The following is a 22,973-nucleotide window of genomic DNA, read 5'->3' on the forward strand; positions in this document are numbered from 1 at the left end:
TTTGAGAATAATTGTTTTCTATGTAGAAACAATCTCGGTTTTTTTATAAGCTTGTTTTTAGAACTCTGGATACACTTATCTTCAGCTTTACAACCATGTACTCCATTACACGCTTCATTATCTCGCGTTACACCGAAAAAACCACGATCTACAAGCTGTAGGGGAACTACTTCAATAATGTATAAAAAATATGGCTCTCCCTAAGTGGCGTGTGGTGTTTAGATTTCGGTGGAGAGACTCGCCATGTCACGGATTATCGCCTCTCTATAATTCTCGCGTGGAAAAAGTCCCGGGCTCTCGCTCGGCTTATCGGCCTGAGAACCACTTGTTATACTAGGAAAGCGAGACTCGTAAGTTCTCCTTAGACCATTGATCGTAAGCTTCACCATCGAGCACGCGTGCACACACATGGACACACTTCATGATTGTCGTACAATGCACGCGTACTCGAGAGAAGAGAATATCTGGTACGCTCAATTACCGCGAATTACGTTTTTATTCTGCTCCCTTTCCCATATCCGTCTGCTTCTCCGTATTTCTTTTTACGTATTTATTTTCGTCACGATGTTCAGCGGGATACAGTACCGTTATTGCGTAATTCTTTAAAAGATGACCCTGCATTCCGTATATTACAGTTTCAACGTTGATAGAGTATTTGTTATCTCGCGAAAATATAATAAAAGAGAATAGATACAGAAAGAATATTAAAATGCGATGGCGAGTGCATGATCTGCTATGATAGAACAATTTGTAATTTAATTGATAACTTTCTTCTTGCAACTGCATTAATTATAATTTAATGCAATGACGTCTCATCTTATTTCACAGCAGCCGTGCCGCCTCGATTAATTTCTATTAGCAGTAGTGTGAACGTGTTGGTTTGCACAAATAGCGTGCCATTTCAAGCTCCATTGTTATTAATTGCGGGATATTGACCATTTGTAAGCGCGCCATTGTCAAGTACGTACATAATGAGGGAGGGATAGGTCGGGAAACGATTATCGTACGGAGACTCACAATCACCATTGTTATCATCAGCATTGTGGGGATACTTTACGCGGGACGGTCACACCGTTTCGAGTTCATTATCGGGCCTGGCGGCCACGTGGTTGCACGTCGCGCTCAGGCATTTAAATTGCACGCGCCACGAAAGCGACTCTCGCGCGGCCGGTCGTTCGCGGGACGCTGCATTTACCGTATCCGCAATTGCAGCCCGCTTTGACGTTTACCGCACCAGGTGTACCGGATGTGTATAAACAAAGAATTGTTATCGTGTACATACGCGCGCCTATTACAGTAGTCGCTACTCGCATCTTCTCATTGTACTATTTGCATTCTTTCTCGCATTTGTAATCGTTCTGTGAACGGGGAGTTATAAAGAGTCGTAAAGAGTACACGATATGAATTTGGTGTCCCTATCATGCGATCGTTTCGCGTGGAAAGAAAAATTTTACTGCTGCATCTAAAAATTTAGTAGCTAGATACAGATCAGAAAATAATTTTACATTGGGCCATCAAAATAATTATGTAGGAGGTCCAAGTATGACAAAGTTGCTGCAAACGGTTTTGACATTCTATCAACCGAGATAAATCCGATACAATTTTTTAAATAGTTCAACATGTTTATATTCAGCAAAATTGTTCTTTCCGTACAGAAATCTGATAATTTAAAAGTCATGCGACTCCGATTATCAAAACTTGATCGTACAAAAAAGAAATAAGGATTAATAATTCCGCTAATCAAAATACGGCGCAGCAGTCGCAGTGAGTTGAACGTGCGAGACAGATCAGATCGCGCTTAATTGCGTCGAGTTCATCGCGGACGAATACCAAACGCTGTTTCTGTTAATCCCTCTCTTATCCCGGCGTCGTATCACGTCGAATTCTTGACGGGCGCGTACGAGAGTACCATGACCATTAATATTACGCCTCGTTAATCCCACAGAGAGCGAGTCTGATTAATCGATTGAGCCGCATGGCGACCGGCGGGCATCAATTATAGTTGCACCGACAGGTTTTCGTTTTCGGCCCGATATTCGCCGCGGGATGCCACTTATACGAATAGCCGGATCGATAATCGATTTCTCGCGGCGTGCACCTGTAATATTCCCGGCATCCGTGTAAATCAGGTGAAAACGCGATGTCTCGAGATATGCGCGGCTTACGCGCGTGATTCCTCGCGATCATATTAATGACAGCGATGACAGGCTCGAAGATCAGGGCGACTCAGCTCTCGTTAAGATCTGCTTTAACAAATTAATTTCGCAGTCGATATCTTTGACGCTTAATAAGCGAAGAAAATTTAATAGACGGACGATATTCCTCTGTCATACTTTTATTAATCTTCTGCGAAGTTTAAGATTGAATATTAATTAATTTTCATCGACACCTAATTAGAAACGCGTAATCTCTTTCGAGCGTTACATTGACAGTGAAATTAAAAATTTGCGGATGTATAAATCATTAGTTTTGCTATATGAAATATAAAAGGAGAATTTCCGACACTTCTGAAACTTAGATTAAAGATGAGCTTTCCACGAAGCTGCAGCGTTAAATTTATAACCAAGCGGTAGCACAAATATAGTCGGATGCATGAAATAGCTCATAAATGCACGGGCTCACAATCAGCATTAAGAAATGCTGTTGTCGGAAGGTCTCACCGCAGTACAGACGTACTTCAGCTCAATGACAGTATACAGCTCTAGCTTGTACTTCACACGAAGAAAATTGACTTTGACAGTCTGAAGTGTCTGTCGCGGTCACTTCTTTTCACTGTCTCAATGGGAGGGTGTCTATAAAAATGCGCCGTCTGGGAAGCACACGGTGCTCTCCTTGTCGATAGTTTCGCGGTTGCTAAAGAAGATTGGGAACGAAGTAAAGGAATCCCGAAATTTGTCACGATCGCACAATGGCGCACGTGCTCCTACCTGCGACCGAATCTCGTAGATTCACGAGAGGAGTCCTTTAAAGATCTATTGTAGCCGCGATTTCTGGGATCGTACTTCTCGGATGTAGCGTTAGGTTTTTCTATTCTTAGAAGATATCCTCTTCTCGAGATGCCTGCACGCATATGTTGACATTAGACATTGATGAAAGAACAGTTAAAATAGCATTCCTGAAATCTCGACGCTTACCCGACCGCCGCTTTCTCACTTTCCAGCGATCAGCCAGCGGACGCGCTTGTCGGACCGCGTTTTACACGCCCGATATGTTAATGGAGATGTAAAGCGACACGTCCTTCTCGGAGATACGACACGCTCGATAATTTATTATAATTATTGTTGGGCATCCGGATTCTCCGCCGCGTCAAGTGTGCTAACTCATTGCACGTGTCGCCAACGGGACCGCCGCGATTTCCATTCATGCTTGGTGCACTTAAACTTGACGTGTCGCGCCGATCCGATCAAAAGCGCGTGGGTTTTACGACGACGGATGACGCAACAATAAAATGTGGGCCTGCCGCGATTCCATTCCCGTGCCAATATTTCATTGCCGATACCGATATTCGTTCTTGATTTGTAGACCGCCGAAGAAACGTGTGTATTTGCTACCTCGCACTATTTCATCGTTGTTACATCGTCAACGATCCCGCGATTTACTACGCGTTTTTTAATACTTGTGAAAATGTAACGCCGTGCGCATACATATTTCCTTAATATTAATTTACAATAAAAATTAAAAAAAAATTAATGCAAATATTTCACAAAACTGAACAGTTCTTATTTCAAAAAGATAAATTATTCATCGTTAATAATTGTCAATTAAAACGGAATGTCGTCTCTAGTAATTTAATTTTTTTAAAAGGTATTAATGAGTAACTTACTGTTGAGTTTGGCCGGGAACCACGCGGAACAATCCATGATTAATTACTGCAATAACGAAAAACATTTTTTAAAAGCACTTCAGAAGCCGCTCAGTTACTTTATCTTACGTCACCGAACGAGAGGCTTGACTCGACGAGCAGTGGTTCGCTTCATGAGCGCATACATATTTTTCTTTTGTGCTCACGAGAGGATGCGATCCTCGAAACAAGCCATAGCTGGCTGAACTATTAGTCATAAGGACCACCAAGCGCGTTCCTGGCACTGCCCAGTTGCATGTGGACTAAACTACATCAGGGGTATTTTGTAAACACGTTATCGTGAACACGAGAGGAAATGGAATTCTTAAGTGCGGCTCCTCGAGTCCTCCGAGGGAGGACATGATGCACCTATTAGAGGAACAAAAAATTCTTCTTGGAGGAATGGTTTAAGCGAGTCTCATTCGATTCTCTCGGAGAGGAAGGAGTCGCTCTATGCGGAACAATGAGCTTGTAACGCGTGTAACGAACCGGAACGCACGAATGATCATACGTCATTGTTTTTCGGTGTAAATCTGTGCTCTATTTATATGATTAGAGTTTTCATGAATCATGTGTACCGTTCGAAAGATTAATCTCCCTTACGGGATGCGCAATGAATAACTGACAACACGCATTATAAATTCTATCAGGGTTCATAGATCCGCTGCGCGTTGCAAAAATAAATTCGAAGCTAATCCAATTTTATCCTCTTTCTTTTAGTTTTCACAAAGTTTAATAAGAGCTTTTTGACATTTTCTTGGCCCATGTCGTCTCGAGATAATCGATTCGGTTGTTGACAAATCGTAAAGGCGCTGAGCAGGTAGGGTTACGACGACATAACACTAATAATAACGACAACTTCTCTTCGGTGGTAATTACCGGGGGATATTATCGCGACGACGCCAACTCCATCGAGCGTATAGCGATCCACGAACGGCGCGACGCGTTCTCCGTACTCGGTGCATCTCCTGGCGTTGCTTGCATGCGAATCACGCTCTCTCCTCTCTCGCACGACGGTTGCGCAGGCTTACTACACACGCACGTGGACACGTGCGTCGCGCCACGCCGACCGGCCGGCCGGCCGGCGGGAAGACGGAACAGGGGTTATTTCTGTCGTCATCAGTCACTCGTAGCAGGTTTGAGTCGCTCCACGGCAGTACGAGAGGAGCAGAGGAAGAGAGGAGCACGAAGCAGGAGAGGAGACTCCGATTTCGTGCGCAGACATGACACAATGCCGCAGTCTCTGCTCCTTTTCTGGAATCGCCGTGCACGCGATCCTCCCTCTTGCCATGTTGCGACTATTATAAGAAGAGAGTATGTACATATGAGAAAGTGGAGTATATAGTTAGATACGGGAGATGGGAAAGCGCGCGATGCGCTAAAACTAAATGCAGAGTGTTTGTCTAAGCACGGAAGTCGGTAACGAGAAACATCTTTTAAAAATTTCAATATATTTTCTTAGCAAACATATTTAAATAGATGACTAATTATACAATTACTCGAATTCATTGATTTTGACACAGTAAATTGAAAAAATTATAAACGAAGGAAAAATATATAAATTCTTAATTAGCGATGTTTGAAAATAATTGATTTAATATTTATAATAATTTACTGAACATATTTTTTTTCTATCGCGCGTATTTGCGACTGTCTTTAATCCTTCGGTACGTAATTATTGTATTCATGATTGCGTTTCGCTTGAGCTGCATAATTTGATCGTGGGAGGCGCGTGTCTTGAAACATTGGCGGGCAGGCCAATTCACGAACGGAAGGATACATCGCTCAACGACAAATAGCTGCGTAGCAAATGTTCTCGGACCAAGCCTCCGACAATTTCCTGATCACTCACGTCTCCTGTCCTGTTCGCGTCAACGCGAACCACGCCCGCATTGCGGTGCTTCACGCGTTTGCTATGCGTCGGAAATACATCGATCGTTTTCAGCGCGTCGAACGCGCCTCTTTGGAATTCGCAGAGCGATCGTTACGGCAGTAGTAGCTGCATCGGGGGTGCAATCGGCGAGGCAGGGAGAAACGATCGTGATTCACGATAATCGGTGGATGCTTCAAGGACGGGAACATTGGTGCGTTACCTTGAACTCGATCGTTTGGATTTAAATCGTTCCTCGAATTTCCTTAAGAATGTGGATTGAAGATGGAATGTTAAAGTGGCTGCGAGAAATGTATAGGAATGCTACTTTTGATAAAATAAAAATTTAATCAAATTATCGTACTTGAAAACGATGATAATATTTGATGTGGTCTAACATGAAAATATTTTATTTCTCTTTTGATCATTTTGAGCAATACAAATTTATTTTTGACGTAAATTGAAAAAAAGATTTTTGCAATAATAATTAAGCTTTGGTGAAATAATTTCAATTAAATGTTTGATTAATATAATCAAATATTCGGTAATATTAATTAATTATATTAATAGTAAACAAACATAATAATGGTAACTGATCAGTTACTAAATGGTTATGAAACAATTACTAAATATTTGATCATATTAATTGAATATTTAATTGAAATTATTCTATCAAAGTTTAATAATTATCATCTAGACTTGATTATTATTACCAAACTTTATCAGTGTATAATTTATTATAGATTATCTTTAAAAAAAAATTTGTATTTGGAACAAAATATTTTCATGATATTACATCACAAAATTGGTTCATTTATTTGTCAGTAAAAGGAATGTTCGCACATCATTAGACACCTTTAATAGAAGATATCATTGTTGCTTCGAACAATACTCTAGTCGCGAGAGGAATAGGAGCGGTTCGGTAGACCGCAGCTCGACACGCGCACAATGCGCGTCTGCTGTGTTCTCGGACGGACGGACGCCCAGTTGCTTTCTTTCTACGCGCGCATAATGCACGCAGTTTAGTGCAAGCAGCACGTCCAGGAGATTTCTGCCACGTTGTTCTTGAAATAGGGAGCTACGTGAGCGCGCATGGGGGCTTAGTGGGACTTGTACAGATTCGTCACCGGACCCAGAACAGAGCGGAGCGAAGGCTTCGCCTTTTACGTGGCGGGCATTTGTTTCGTTAGGGCTTTTCTGGCGAGATAAACGGCTCCGCGTGGGACGCTTTCGCACACTATTTGCGTTCGTCGTTTTTGTATACTGAGAGCAACTGATTAATTTCGAGAATAACTTTAAACTCGATGCGAAAAAGAGATTACTTTGTAAGTAATGATTTAACTGTAAACTCTACAGTCTCTCGACACAAATTACCACAAGCTTTCCTTTACAAGTAGTAGTAGATAAATATGTTAAAGACGTATCTGTCTTCCTCATATGATGCATTAACTGAAAAACATATGTTCGAAAAAAAACCAATCAATGGAGAAAATGGCGAAAGCTCGTTAGCGACGTGAAATATTGCGGCGCGATTAGTATAATCTGATTAGCACGTTCCGCGTAGCGCTTGAAACGTCGTTAACGATCTTTCTCTCGCTATATCGTCTGTGTGAGTTTTAGCAGAGCTGTTATTAAATATTGTTTAAATGAGCGATACCGAAAGATCATTATTTCCCGCCGTACGCTCACGTGGCGGCGTGTAATCCGCACGAAGTGAACATTAATCAAGTGTGATGAATCATGAGTCGTACACCCGCAACATATAATGCTCACTATTAACAGCGATTTTTGGTAGAATACACACATGATTCTCAATGTGCACTTTAAATTCGAAATCAAGATCTCTAACAAAAAAAAAAAGAAAACAGGGTATCAAAAATATTATCAAATTAAAACTGATATATTCTCTCCAACAATATTCATAAAATATTCTTACTTACATATGAAATAATGATAATCTTATTTATTTGTATAATAATTTAATCTTTTTTTTTAATTTGATGACCTTAAATTTTAGTAAAATATTATATTTTTATTTTAGTATTATAATGCTTCTTTAAAGAACACACTTTATGATTGTTTTGATAATAATAATACATATTAAAAAATTTCTATTGTTAATTTGAAGATACTATTTTCTAATTAATACTTTTTCTTTTCAATTTATGAAAATTATTATTAAATAATGAAAATATATTTTTCTCAATAAAACTATACAAAATTTTTGTGTGTAAATTATATCTATTAACGCTATGTAATCTCTTCAATATTTCGAAAATAAGAATGGTCTTTTCTGTTGCATTACCAAAAAATTCTCGATTCGCGTTTTATTTAAAATTTCAAGAAAACCATGATATCAAATCTAACGATATGTATTAGTATCGACATTTTCTGCGTAAATAATAATAATGAGCTTAGGATTAGAAGCAATTTACGTGACATCAATCCAGAGGCGAATAAAAACGTACGTTGAGTTATTAAAGTTCTGTCAACTACTAATCAATTCTCATCGGGGGTCGGGGGAAAAAAAACCCGACCGATTGCTTCTTCCGTTGCAATTTCCACCGCGCGATGATCAATTCATTATCACCGATGCGGCGCGGCGCAAAGTGACTTTTATCTCTTGCGCGCCGTTCGTTCTCTCTCCTTCTCCCGCGGATAGCTCGTCACGTTTCTTCGCATGTCGTACGATGTACACGCGGGTAACCCGTTCAGATGTTAGCCGGAGAACCGGCGCGACGACGAACCTGTTCGCCGCATCTTCGCGCTGCATCTCCACGCCGCTTCGCAACTGGTTTCGCGTTGCGCTCTGTCAAAACCTGTCGATGGATGCGTTACCTAGCAGAAAATGACGGGATCAGGACACGTCGCTTCGATTACACGTTTCTTTCTTGGTCTAGTCTTTGTTCTTTTTCTCTCTCTTTCTCTCTCTCCCCACTCATACGCCGCTCTCGGCTGCAGATGTTGCGTTGCTCGTACACGAAAAATGACGACTTTTTTAGTGTATTGTAATTACAACTGACATTCATCGGAAAGTAATTACACGCGCGCGTTACAGTAAGTTGTAATTGACATTTCTGATCGATCATATATTCCGGACATCGTATGCAACGGATATATGAGGAGCGTTTTTATTTTTGTTTTACTTTGTAAAACTAGTTGGCTGTAAAAAGTTTGGCACGATATAAAATCTATTAAACAAGAAGTATTTTTAATCAAAATAATTTTATTTAACATGTTAGAAATTTTTTTACATATTATAAATTTTTGTCAAGGAAAGAGGCAAGATAAATATATTCATTATTTATATTATAAACTATTTATATTGTAATATAAATTAAAAGTAATGAATATAGTTATCCGTATTGAAATTAGAATTTTTATTGGTTACGACGGTTTATAAAATTATATAATAAAAATATCAGGGAAAAATTTCTTTGGGGATTAATTTAAAATTAGCTTTCCTCCTTCATGAATTTTCCGCATCAAACGAATTTATGAGACGCTAATGTACACCTCCGACCTCACAGGCAGACGCTTGTGGAATAAACATAGTCAGGCACTGAGGCTCACGATGATTTATCGACGCTATGTATCAATGTACCGATTCATCAATAAAAGGCACCAGTAGTCTCGTAAAACAAAACTAAAAGAGGATTAACGGCTAGAACAAAGTTTTAACGACGCGCGGCTCTATTTCGGAATCCTGACAGTTTAAACGATACAGACTCGACAGGGCTTTCAGCAAGTCCACATTGCCTCAGTTTTATATTGGTAATTAATTATCATGGCAGTTACAGCACTACTAAAAAGTCTCACGATGTGAAACTATAATATAAATTTATATAATGTCAAATAAAAAATATAAGTTGCCAAACCGATGTGAACAAGAATTGAGAAATGTCTCTAAAAAAGATATTATGACATTTAAAATATCAAAATATTTAATTGTTATGTTTTTTATTTTGTGCTATATAATTTTTCTTTTGTATTTTTATCTAACGAGAATTTTCCGTTTTAATTACAGCTCCGAGAGGCCTGTACAGCCTGAGCAAGAGCTTGAAAAATAGCGGTCTCTTTCCGTCCACATTTAATGTTGCCGCGAAAGCGGACATTTACGTAAACGCGACGTGCGGTGAGGAGGGCCCAGAGACTTTTTGCAAGCCCTCGGAATCGTCGAGATGCGCCGTCTGCGACTCCAAGAGTCCGGATCTTGGCAAGAGGCACAACATCAGCAACATTCTCGATTCGAGTCCCGGTAAATGGTGGCAGAGCCCTACATTAGCCAGAGGCGACCATTACGAATATGTGACAATCATCCTGGACCTCAAACAGGTAAGACTTTTAAGCGATAATTGAACAGGAAATGAAAATTGAATAGGAAATTTGTAACAATTTCTTTGGAGATTGCGCGTAATAATATTACATATAAATAATTCTTGTGTCTAACTTTAATGAATTTAAAGGGACAGGTCAAAATAATTTTTCAAGCGTTCGCTTTGCAATCATTTATGTTTACATCTGAATTTGATTTTATTTAATCTTTTGGATGAATCTATATTTCTTTTTCCCATGGCGCCATTAAAGGTCCTTTTGTCCTCATCCTCCGAAAAATCGTAAAACGACTTTTGTCCTCTCGTTATATACTCGTTTCTTGTATTATGCTCTTTTATGTCGATTTATATCGCTTGCTCCATGCCAACAATGGTGAAATGGACAAAGAAAGAGAGATATAAGAAACGAGAGAATCGAAACCGAAGTGAAGTGCGTGAAGTGAGACGGAGAGAGATACGTATAAGGTTAGATGGAGAAGATAGAGAAGCTTTAAGAGGATCCCTTTCCCTTTCCGGAAATTTACGTGCTGGCTCGCAGGTATGCCCCGTGTAGCCCTTCGTCCTTTAACAAATTGCGAGCGGCGGCGGAGAAAAACGTTTTAACGAGCACGGCGGCCCCTTTTTTGAGAGACCGTTGGTAATGAGGACGTAGGCCTCGAAAGTACCGCGAAATGGATCCGTAGAATGAAGTGCCGACGCGACAGGCCAGAATGAACTAAATTTTGATGAAAAGGAATTTTATTCGTATATAGAAACTCATTTTTAAAGGGTACCAAAGTAAATCGCCATTAATTCTTAAAAAAATTAAATTTTCAAACGTGATTGTTTTAAATATAAAATTAAACATCTACGAATTGAATTTTTTCAGAGCGTAGAGATAAATATTAATAGCAATAAATTATTCTTTTATCATATAATAAAAAGAAAAAAAACACAAAAAAATTAATTTTCTATAAAGTTTTAGTTAATTAAGAAAATTTAGTTTTTGCTGCCTTTCTTCTAAATTGTTTCGTGCTTTTATGAAGAAGTTGTAAAAATATATGTTGCACGAAAATTAATGCAATATATTTGCGAAAATTTAAAACGTTTGCCTTTTAAACGTCAGAAGTTTTATACAAGGAATTAAATATCGTTCCATCGGCGAGCACGTGTGCACAGTTCGCTAATTGATCCTCCCACGGGATATAACAGCCGCGGGGTCCTGAGTATAATTGATACGTTAATACCCCTGTACAACCAACACCGGTTGTATCACAATAATGAACACGTTAAGATAGACGAAATCTTGGTAGGTGTAATTAAGAGACGCTGAGTTGGTGGGCCGCAACCTTGGCCTCTTAATTGGACGCTGATTGCGAACCTAATTCTTTCTACCCGTTCGAGATATCTTCCGCGTGCGATCGCGTCGTGGGTGTATCGTTTACAAAAGCCGATTCTCCTGTAATGGTTCGGAACTAAAAGACTTGATTGAACGTCGACCAATAATACGCATCATAGAATTATCGTCTTCTAGAAGATAAACATTTTTGTTGAGATAAAAACGACAAAATTGATTTTTAATGATGAGCTTCTAATCATCTTCGAAAAGAACAATATTGCTAAAATAATTATTGTAAATTATTTAAAAAATTATATTGGATGTTAAATTGGTTACTATACTTACTTTTGCAACAATATTATCATACTTGAGTGTCCTACACAATTATTTTGACAATTTAATATAAAATTATTTTCGGATATGTATTTAGCTAAATTTTTAAATACCGCAATAAAATTGTTTTTTCCATGTAATTCTGTATAATAAATTTGGTAGGAAAGTTTACATTGTGTGTAAGGGCTATATCGCTTAATCAATTAGTGAAATATCAGCAATAAGAAAAATAGCTATAATTTTAAAATTGATGCAGTTATAATTCTTTGTTTTATCTTCTTGTAATCGATCGTATAATTTTGCAAAACATAATAAGAAAGTCAGTACGTTATGAAATGAAGGAAAGATAATACAGAGTGCTTCTTCGTAATATGAGATTTAGGATCCGTAGCCCGAGGTGTTTCCCTTCGAGTAATAATCCGAAAAGTGGAAGAGTGCATCTCTCATTGTACTTTTTATGAAGAGAAGATTGCTTGCGATTCATTGCGACATTTTTAAATTACGGTCCGTGAATATCGGGAATGATTATGCTAATCAGCGAATAAGCAGAACGCGGGGGAATATATTTATGATCCTCGTTAACGTTCATTGCGCTTATTAATTTTACGGCCGTCCGGCGTTGCTCATGATTGTTTCTTTAATCCTTCGAACGATGTTAAATCGATATGATATGTCGGCATTCTTGTTATCGTCTTTAAGTTTTGCAAGTCGACCACCTAAGTCGCAAGAAAGGTACCTTCTTTAGCAAAAATTTTGATAATCTAACAATCAATCCACATTTTGATAATGTTATACTTTTTATGTCTCTATAGAGTTGAAATAATATAAACAATTTTATCATTAAGAATTTTTATACTTTAGTAGGATTTAATAATTAGTTTTGTTAGCACTAATTTAAATTTTATATCAATAATATTGGTCAGCATTTAATTCAACTAATTTTATTTAAAAAAAATCGATGGTGATAATCATTATATTTTGTTTTTTCGTATCAGTATTGCAGCAACTTGAAAAATTTTTTTTGCAAAATATCAGTGTAGAAAGGTTAGATTTTATTTCCCTTATTTATTTGCTAGGAATAAAATTCTCACGCATTGATTGATGCCGTTAACTTTTCTCACGTATAACTTCTGTTTGCGCTACTGATTGGCATAGCTGAGCGTCAGAATCAATCCCGCCTCCCACGCGAAGGCGCGTACGGTGGAATAAATTAATTTGTCTGTGCCTAAAAAGGCCGCTTGACGGACAACTTTTATCTCGCTGTACGCGGTGAGAGGGCCGAGACTGTGTTGCGCAATAATTAGTAGACGTCTACAAATGATCATCAAACATTGAGAAGGGAACGATCGCCGCTGTAATTCGTATGGGTCTTTTTCGCCGACATGCCGCCTTTCCTCGCGGCAAAAGAGGAGGAGAGTGACTGACCGTGGTCATATAAAATTCATTAGTACTCTTAATGGAGTCTTGAAAATGCATTTAATATATTTTGCATGCGAAAGAAAACAGAAAATCGATTACGCGGGAAGATACGATAGTTAACGAAGTATCTCCCATAACAGTCTGACCGGGATTAATAATTCTTAAAAATTGAATAGAAGAGGAGGAGTTACAACGGCCGGCCACCATCCTCACGGAATATTCATTAGTATTCTTGAAAGCAGAGAAAGTATATTTAATATATTCCGCAATGTACAAAAACATAGGATAAAATTTACATGAAACGTTTCCTATTACAGTAAAATAATTACAGAAAATTAATAAAATATTCCAAAGTCGTTCAATAAAACATTCTTATATTCGCTATATAAATTAAATTAATTTTTAGTAATCAAAATAATGTAACATCTTAATAATAATATATTTAGAGGGCTGTATCAGAATCAGCATATTTATGATATCGCATGCTGTGCCACTCGCGTGGGTGACCAAAAAGAAATATGATCCTGTCGAGGGATCACGGAAGGCTTGGATCGCGCGTCAAACCACCTCCCTCGAATAGCGTCGGGTTGAAACGGGCGAGTTATCGCCCGTCGTAGATCGACGCCACCTCTAACCCTGTGCGATGAGGTATCGAACGTGAAAAGGAGCAGCGAATGGTACTCGTGTCGAGCGACTGAGGCACGAATCCTTCATTGTTCACGGATTAACGAGTCGAATCGCCGTCGTCCCTCGAACGCTTGTTCGAGGTCCTCGAACCTGCGCGCACGCCGACTTCTCCTTCAGCCGGGTGAATGAATCATCTTCCTGGGGCGTGCGGGAAAGGAACGATGGGGGGCGAGGGAGGGAGGGAGAAGCGAGAGACGGACGAAGTCACGAAAATAATACCTCGTAGGGTGGAAGATCGCTTCTCGTCCGAAGGCGGACTTGTTCCTTTTTCCTATTCATGGACCGGACCTTGCGGGATCGCGGATGATGTATACATATGTTACACGACGAAAACGCAACCGTGACTTTTTATCTGGATTTTATGTCCGCGCGTGTAACATTGTGCGTTATTGGATCCTGACGAGTCGAATGCGAGACGCTTTTGAATTAACAAACGTGGTGCCCCGCATAATGTAGCGTGCCAGATTCTTAGCATAAAGACTTAGCAAAGAGAGATACAAGCGTAAACTTTCATCCTCTCTCTCCTCATCTAAAATTTGCTCTATAATTTGAATCCGCGATATATAATTCTCTAAATCCAAATCTCTCTCTCTCTCTCTGATGAAATTGATCTTCCGATAGAGCCTGCAATAAAATCATTGAAAGAAACGGGAGATAAAAAGACTAGTGTCTTTATATAGGTATCTATAATGAGAATGTACAAATCACCATGGATCATGATAGTCCCGATCGAAATCATCGAAGATGGCTCGAAGTGGCTGTCGGGCGGCTTCATGCCTTTTGTCGGAACGGCCACCGTTGTGGCACGTCACGAATTTACCTCGTAATTCAATTCCCACAGCCAGTGGCGATAATTACAGACCGCGGCGAGCGGCCCTTGCGTACAACGGATCCACGACCAGCCATCTTTTTGCCTTCTGCTCACAGCACCGTTGATCGTCCGCGTTATAGGGTGAAGCGATTAAAGCAAGCTTCTTCGAGACACCAGAGCGCCTCAGAGCGATAATCGTATCATCGATCGACGGTCATCAATTAAAAGAAATCAAAGCGCGCCATAAGCTGATAACAGATTGTAATCGAAATTATTAATCGTATGACGCAATTTTAGACTTAATATTATATATTAAAAGAAAAGATTTAGTCTTTACACTCGAACGAGATATTATTTGTAGATGATTCAATTATTGACACACTTTGCATTTTAGAATTATTCGAATCCTTTTTCCGACCTTTTCTAGAATTGATATTTTTCAGCTCGAATCTATGCTGTTTTCTCAGGTGTGTTCAGTTCTATTACGTACTGTGTGCATACGCGTGTATGCGATCGACCGATTAAGTGCCGCGCCATACGCAAGAGCCATACGCGTTCTCTTTTCTTGCTTTCGTGCTTTTTTCTCGCTGCTCTCTGTGAAAACAGCTTGCTCGCCGAGTGAATGGCGTGAATTATTATCCAGAGCCGCGTTCTCGAACCGGCGCAGGGACCTGGTTATTAAGATATTTCGGTGCCCGACGATATTGCCCCTCGAGCCTTATTGAAGACTTCCTTAGCAATAAGGTATACGACGGTATATTCGCACTCTCGCGTCTTCGCGCGCACAAATTGCTTTTCTTTGATTCGCGGAACCGGCCGATAATTAAAACGTCACTTTATTTATGACGGGGCGAAAGTTTTACGGGACGTTATCTTCGCGGGTTCGCGCACGCAATAAGCGAGGAGGATCGCGCGAGACGAGAAGACACGCACGCGAATCGCGCTCGTATCAGAGATTGGCTTTCGTTAAGCCAAGAAGCGGAACGAAATTTAAAGCGACATTTCGTTTATCGCGCCGCGGATCTTACTTTACTGCGATGATTATCGGTGAGGCTGCTTCGAAGGAAGGAGAGAAGACTACGAAGCGAAAAGACGTACGCGCCTTCGCGCCTTTCGAAAGCGGGCTAAACGAGAACATAATTTAATTAAATATCGATTTGTTTACTCTTAAAAGTGTTACTTATGCGACCGCGGTTTCACTGATGCGTTATCAGCGATACACGAACTTGCGGTGTACGTACGTTTAAAGTTATCTACACGGAGAATTTGCATCCCCGTTTTACGCTCGTTCAAAAAAGATCGATGGTTGCCGCTGTGTCAAAAGTGCCTGAGTAAGAGAGGAAAATCAACTTTTACGTCCTCACAGGTGTGCGAAATATTTTAAGGCCCCCGACCATGACGCCAGTCGTCGCTCATGGAAACTTATGAGCCAACACTCAAACGCGACGATGGCACGCCGTGACCGGTCGGGCTGGAATGAAATGTGAGAAAATCGAGGTATAAAAGGAGCTGACTATAAATCAATCCGGTCTTATCCCGCTCTTTGACCGAAGGTTGAGAGCGGATTGAAAGACCGCACAATTTTTGCGGAAGATTGTGGCGCGCTACTAATTTTTTTAAACACTAATTCTCTCTCTCTCTCTCTCTCTCTTCGATCAAGATTATTATTATCCAGAATCGTGACGAGTAAGATTATTCGATCGTACCGAGGCACATGCCTTCGGTGAAGCAATCCTAGAAAATATTTCCCTGTGCAACTATTGATGATCGAAGCGTGATGTAGCGCCATATTTGGAAAAATATTTGTAGTACATCCCGTTATAAAGAGGATCAAGGGTCGTAATTCGCCATCGTGACTCGAAGACGGCGAGAATGGAAAGCGAGAATACCGCGCCGCGGTGATAAATCGAATGAATTTCTTGCTTCTGCACCTCGTATTGAAAGCGTGTCAATTACGTGGTGAAATTTAATTACTCGAAATTATATTGAAGCGGCGAGATCTCACGTCCGAACGAAATATGAGGATCATTTGCATTCACGGATTGTTCTCATTCACCTCGCGTTCGTTGTGTGCGACACGTTTTCTTAATTGCAAATCGTGGAATATACTACGCCGGCGATCGATTGAGCATATCGGAAGTGTTCGTGATTGGAAACAATTATCGTCACGACGATTAAAATCCATCAAGAACGATTCTGCATTTAGATGATGAATTTTTCGGGCCACCCCGACTTATTTAAAGTAATCACTTCCCGTCACGTCGTTACGACTCTGACAACTTTACGGCAATTAAGCTTGTGCCGCACGAGATGCGCGCTTTCGGGTTATTTTTAAGTCGCACAGACTCCGCGAGGGAGCGAGAGGGAAAAACGGATATAGACGGATGCGCTTGAATCATCGCGGTGCACGTGAGAGCCCGTGTGTGAAGGGTTAATGATCGGAAGCGTGTGGATTTTTCGTTTGTTTCTCTCCCTTCTCCTCGCTTCCCTCGGCGAGGAGGAAGGCTCGCGCTCCTCTCTCTCTCTCTCTTTCGAGAGAGAACACAGCCGGAAAAGAATAAGTGCGGTAGGCACTGGACCGTTTGTGGAGGCTTGGTTTATGTCACGCCGCAGGTATACCGGAGCAGGTATTTACCCGTGCACAGATTGTACACGATGCCTGCATACTTTCGGCTCTTCTTCGGCATCGAGGCGGACGTACGTACAAGTATTCGTGGCTCGGTTCCGAGGGAAGAGCACGGTAGGGGGAAAAAAAGAGAGGTGGTGGCCCCGACCAAGGAGGAGCGCGCGAGGGCCGCAACTTGAAACTCGGTGGGCTTTCGCCTTGTACCGTACTGTTGATCCGACTGCTCACGAAATCGAATTACGCGGTCCGATTAACCGTCGGTGTTTGTGGAGCGGAGGGATTGCGGCTTCGGCGTGATTCATCGACCCCGATCAATTATCGCTGCTGTTGCGTGCGAGCTTCCTTCCTCGTTTGTTAAATGGCAAATTTGCTCAAGGCAAATATCTCCTACTGAATATTTTTTTTTTTTTTTTTTTTTAAGTGTCTCATAATATTTGTCAAATTTTCAATCATTTCACTTCAATCATTTTATCTTATTTCTTCTAACGATAATAAATTCATTGCCATCTGTTTTCAAACGGAGAATGTAGGACGGTTCTTGTGAAATAAAAAAATAATCACCATTCAAATTCTTTCTGAAACCTAATGAGAAAATTCTGAACCTATTACCTGGAGATCATTTGGAGAAACAACTCCGAACATCTCTGGGGCGTGATTTTTAACGATTTCTGCTGATAACCAAGGCATTCTCGCCACGAAATATTCGGCGACAAAGAATTTATGTAACCTGTTACGAGGGAGGTTTCTTTCTCTCTCGTCATGGCTGACCTCTTTTCTTAAAGGGGCCCGGGCAATTCCCTTTGAGAAACCAAATCGAGTCGTAAAATTGACGGCCTTGGGACCACCCAGGACCCCGATAATACGTTTCCCCAAACTTTCTCGAGTAATGAAGGCGATTCTGCCTCGTAACGAGCCTCGGAAGATGTTACGTCCACACTATGCGCATTAGTATAGGTTAAAACCGCGTTCTCTAAACGACACTCTCACAATCACGCTTTTCCCTTTAACGATGGCCCACTTTGCAATTCAATTGACGAGTCTCGTTTCCGATCGCTTCCTTTGTATCCGCACCATCGTTAATTCTCATGACGAACGGATTTGCCTACGTATAGATATTACGATATTTATTTTGTGTTAATTATATCTAAAAAAAAGCATTGCGTCACTAAAATGAGATATTGGTGGAGAAAGAATTATGTTTTCACACTAGACCGCTCACGGTCTCACTTTCAGACTAATTTCACCAGCACACTCGGCTTTTCTCGTTAACGCGCGACGAAAGCGGTCCTCGCACGCGTGTTCGTCGCACGTGCACGAATGTCTTTTGGCAAATGTCGCGGAGCATTGGACCAAACCGAAATCAGATTGGCAAGAGACCAGAACATGGAATCCTTCGTGGTAGACCGCGCGGTGTCCACTCGTCGCGTTGATCTCGCTCGCTTGGCCAGATCTGAAAACAAGCTATAATTTTCATCTTGAAAAATTCAAGAAGTAAATACTTATGTAGTTTGATACAATCAAATTTTATAGACTGAAAGAAATATTTGATTAAAATTAGTAGGATAGTACAGTATCGCGTAAAAAATTTTATATGAATTTTTATCTGAAGTTAATTTTCTAAATATTTTTGTATATGCAAAAATAATTTGCTCAAATAACAATTCTATTTTATATACGTTGTATGCAGACATTTTTTAAATTACTTTTTTGCCAATCATACTCTGACAGTGTAAGATATCTTTTTTTAATGACGAGTGAAGCTACATTTGTCTGCGATTGTCAGCCACAAGGCAATGTACGATGAAGTAATACGGATATATACTTCCCCGTCAAATTGCTACTTCGGTAACGATATAAATTGCTCCGGCGTAATGTCTCGCGAGGTCGCTGCACCAACTTACGTGTCTAAATCCAATTTTGCCAAGCTCTTCCCTCTCTGAGTTCTCTAACACACGCGCAATCGAATTTCGCTCTTCGTTAAATGATCGTTTCCCTCGGTGACGTTCGCATAATTTGATTTCGTTCACTGCTCGACGTAAAAATTCAATTTCCAGGCACAGCCGTCCGCGAAAATTGTATATTCCTTTATCATGTCAATTTTAATTTAAGATACTTTGATTGTTAAAAATGTCATAAAGTTTATTATATTTTTAAGTTACACATTAAATTTAATGTACCAATAAGTGAAAATCTTGCTCATGAAATTAGTGCACTTTTATTGCGTTGTTGACAAAATTAAATTTACATTAACTGCACGTTAAATGTTTTTTAATGTAACTGCTTGAAATTTTCTTCCGTTACATTACATTAAATTTTGCTGCCGATTTTTAACAGTGTAGCAAAAATAGACAAATGAAATAAAAATGCCAAAAAGTGAAAGAAATAATTTTTAAATCTTTTATAAAATAAAAATGATAAATAATAATTACATTTTTTTGGAGAGATAAAAAAACAAAAATAATATTTTACCGATAAAAAAACAAGAAAAACTATAAAAGTTGTTTTTTTATTTTTTGTAATTTATTTCTATAAATTATTTTTGTAACTTTAATATGTACCAAATTGCTCAAATCATATAATATGTTATTTATATCAGATAAGACATTTGTATGATCAGCTCGGCTGGAAAGTCAGTTTAATATGCGAATTATGCGATTGTCGAAAAAAAAAATGCAGAATTCCGTATGATGCGTTTAGATTGATAATTTTATATCTAGCGGAGGAATTTCAGATTGGCGACGAATCTTTCGTTTCACCGTCACGAGTCTTATAATCGGATTAAGTCGTCTCGCGTTACTTTAAATCCATCCGCAATTAATACGTCCACTTTTTAGTGGTAGTAACGGGAGACTTCTCCGATAAATCTGCTCGTTTCATGCACACGGTCCGATGCATTGGACCGAGACATGGTAGCTAGCGACATGACATGTCATCAAAATACGTCCGTCATAAGTAAGCTGCTGTATATAGAGAAAGAGAGAGGGAGAAAGAGAAGAGGAACATAAACGTGACTATATTTTATACTCCATACTTATGAATCGAGAGAGCGGAAACACGCTTGTTTGATCTCAAACTTCAAGATATTTCCGCGCGTAGTTGGTAAAAATAAATTGTACGCGATTCTACGGATTATTACTATACAACATTAGTGTGTAAAAAATAAAATTGTACATTATTATGCAACATTAGTATGCAAGAAAATTCAAGCTAAAGATCATTATATTAACTGTCGATTCACGCCGTGTTTAAACTAAATAACATTCTTCAACTTTATTTTTATTACTTTCAATTTATATTATGATGTGGTTGTGTATTTTTAGCCTTTTTAAAATCGTGTTTTACGCCATACAAAAATGTTATCTTTTAAAAAGAAGCTGAATAGGCTATTATACTTCTCAAATGCTTCATTAGCTATCGCGTAAGATTATGTCGTAGATAAAACGCGTAATAAAGCTGTACAGTGTGAAAATATCCCGAAGCTAGAATACATTAGTCGGCTCCACTCGCGCCGGCAGTTCGTCAAGTCAATCGAACGTCTAATTAAGATTTCATGAAAAGTTTATTTTATACTCGCACAATTTCCCGTCACCGTGTATTATGTTAGCGACCTGATTCGCGAGAAAAACGTGTTTGATTCCGAGCGGGTATTTAAATGGTGAAAAAAATTTTTACGTGTCAGACACTCCCCGAGTATTTTTTTACGAACGTGCGCTACTTCTAAGAAAGGTAGCAATAAACGGTTTGATTTAATAACATATCTCGGGCGAATTTTTCATGCAATGTTCTCCCGTGCAATCGATGATAACATGTTACGCCGGCTTATTCGTAGCGACACTTAATTGATTCGTTTATCAAATTATTCTAAGCATGGCTTGAATGAATAATATCGGGCGCTAGTCGGCTAATTACATATCACGTGCAACAATTTCCTATGATCTTTTACCGTTGCTATCAGTGCGCCATGCGTTATTTCATGGCTTTAAATAGTTCGTCACGCATGTTTATAAAGTGCATATAATAAAACTATCTATTGATAATTACGAACAGCTGTTAAGGAAAAAAACAATAGACACATGGTAGAATATACTTTGTGTTTTATCTGTACAACTTGATTTATTAACTTCTAATGAACATACAGAAATACCTTTCTGAATGTATGTAATGAGAGAGTAATTAATAACATGGTTTCTATCAAAATTAATAATGGGCATTTTCTTCGCGTTTTCAATTATCTAATTAATTTTTTTATTTGTACAAATTTTACTTGTTGATGCGTACTTTTCTTAGATAATTGGTCAATTCTCGGATTACCAGATTAATTACACGAAAATCAGAATGCCATCCACGAATGTCTAATTAAAACTGTGTTCACGTCATCCCGATTGATCGCAACAACTCGCGGTATACGCATTTTGAAGTCTATTCACGTGGGAGTCAAAGGCGCCAGTCTTTCAAGAGAGTCGCTTTTGTTCCGTGTTTTACCCTGCTTCTTCACCCCTCAAATGTCATGGATTGTTCCGTTTGTGTAGGTTTATAATGAAGAGAAACCTTAACTTGATGACAAAAAGTCTAATAATTTACTAATTTCGTAGTTTCTCGTTATTTTCTATTTTGGCAAAAAATAGATTTTTTATAATTTATCGTGTAACAATTTATTTTCAAAATTTGGTATTTTACATGAAAGGGTATTCACATCTGACATTTTATTGTATATAGATAAAAAAATTAAATAAACTTATATTTATACTTGTAATACATTGTTTTTTTTTTTAAGAGAAGCAATAATTTGCTCTTTTATAAATTTTTCTCTTTCGCCAAAATATTTTTCATTAAGTCTGGAACATTTTGAGTATTTTTATGTGTTTAAACACACGTTCTGTCAATGTGTCGTTCATTGCATTGCTAAGCTCAACGAGTACTTTCGTTTTCTCATTATTTCATTGAAACTTTTCGAATAGACGAGGTACGGATGACGTCGCGTGTGTAAATCATTATTACTCGCGCTTCCGCAAGAAGAGACAGCGAGGGAACTCGGAATTTCTAATAACAACAGACATTTCTTCTTGCTGCTCGCCGAAGAAAGCGAGGTACAGATGCTTCGAGCCTTAACGGCTTCGGAAACCGGCCGTCCGGTAAATTTTCTTGCCGATGCACTCCTCTCGATGTACCCCATTTACGGACTTGGCGAGATAGCGTGCAATGCCAATTTATTAGTGATGCCCCTTAGCCTTGGTCGAGAAGGGGGTCTCGCGTTGGTCGCGCCCATAAAGGGGTGTCAGAGCGCCTTACTTCGTGAGAATCTTCGCAACGACGACCGACGACTCTCGTTCACTTTTGTGAGCCAAGGTGCTGTGGCAACTCTTTGTTCGTCGCTAAATTTACAACGTGCTTAATCACCCACAAGTTTTCTTCTCTTAATACATAGTACGTCATATTTTACACTTCTTAATACACAATACTTTGATCCTTTTTTGTATATAGAATAGTTTGCAGCTAAGTTTAGCTCATTACTTATATATAATTCCGAAGTGCTACTAAATTTTCACCCAACTGCGCTAATTCAAGTTTAATACAGTTTTTATTATTAACATTTTGAGAGCTTAAAATAACATTTAATAAGATTCTGTTTATATTAATATATTGTTGTTTTGTAAAGGTAAAAATAAATGTAAAAAGTTTTAATTTTGTGGGTAAATTTTCACCTACAAAGAAATAATATTAATATAAGAAAAAT

At 39.1% G+C, this 22,973-nt stretch overlaps 1 protein-coding gene across 3 annotated transcripts in view; it reads left to right on the plus strand.

The window, feature by feature from the left end:
- LOC105193731 (laminin subunit alpha-2) overlaps positions 1 to 22,973 on the plus strand; it is a 148,880-nt gene that overhangs the window by 21,631 nt on the left and 104,276 nt on the right. For all 3 annotated transcript variants that reach the window (XM_039451137.1, XM_011158297.3, XM_039451136.1), the window contains one exon: positions 9,739 to 10,046. In XM_039451137.1, coding sequence (XP_039307071.1) covers positions 9,739 to 10,046 — 308 coding nt within the window. The remainder of the gene's footprint in view (positions 1 to 9,738; positions 10,047 to 22,973) is intronic.

The sequence above is a fragment of the Solenopsis invicta genome, chromosome 6, assembly GCF_016802725.1.
Source record: "Solenopsis invicta isolate M01_SB chromosome 6, UNIL_Sinv_3.0, whole genome shotgun sequence".
NCBI lineage: Eukaryota > Metazoa > Arthropoda > Insecta > Hymenoptera > Formicidae > Solenopsis > Solenopsis invicta.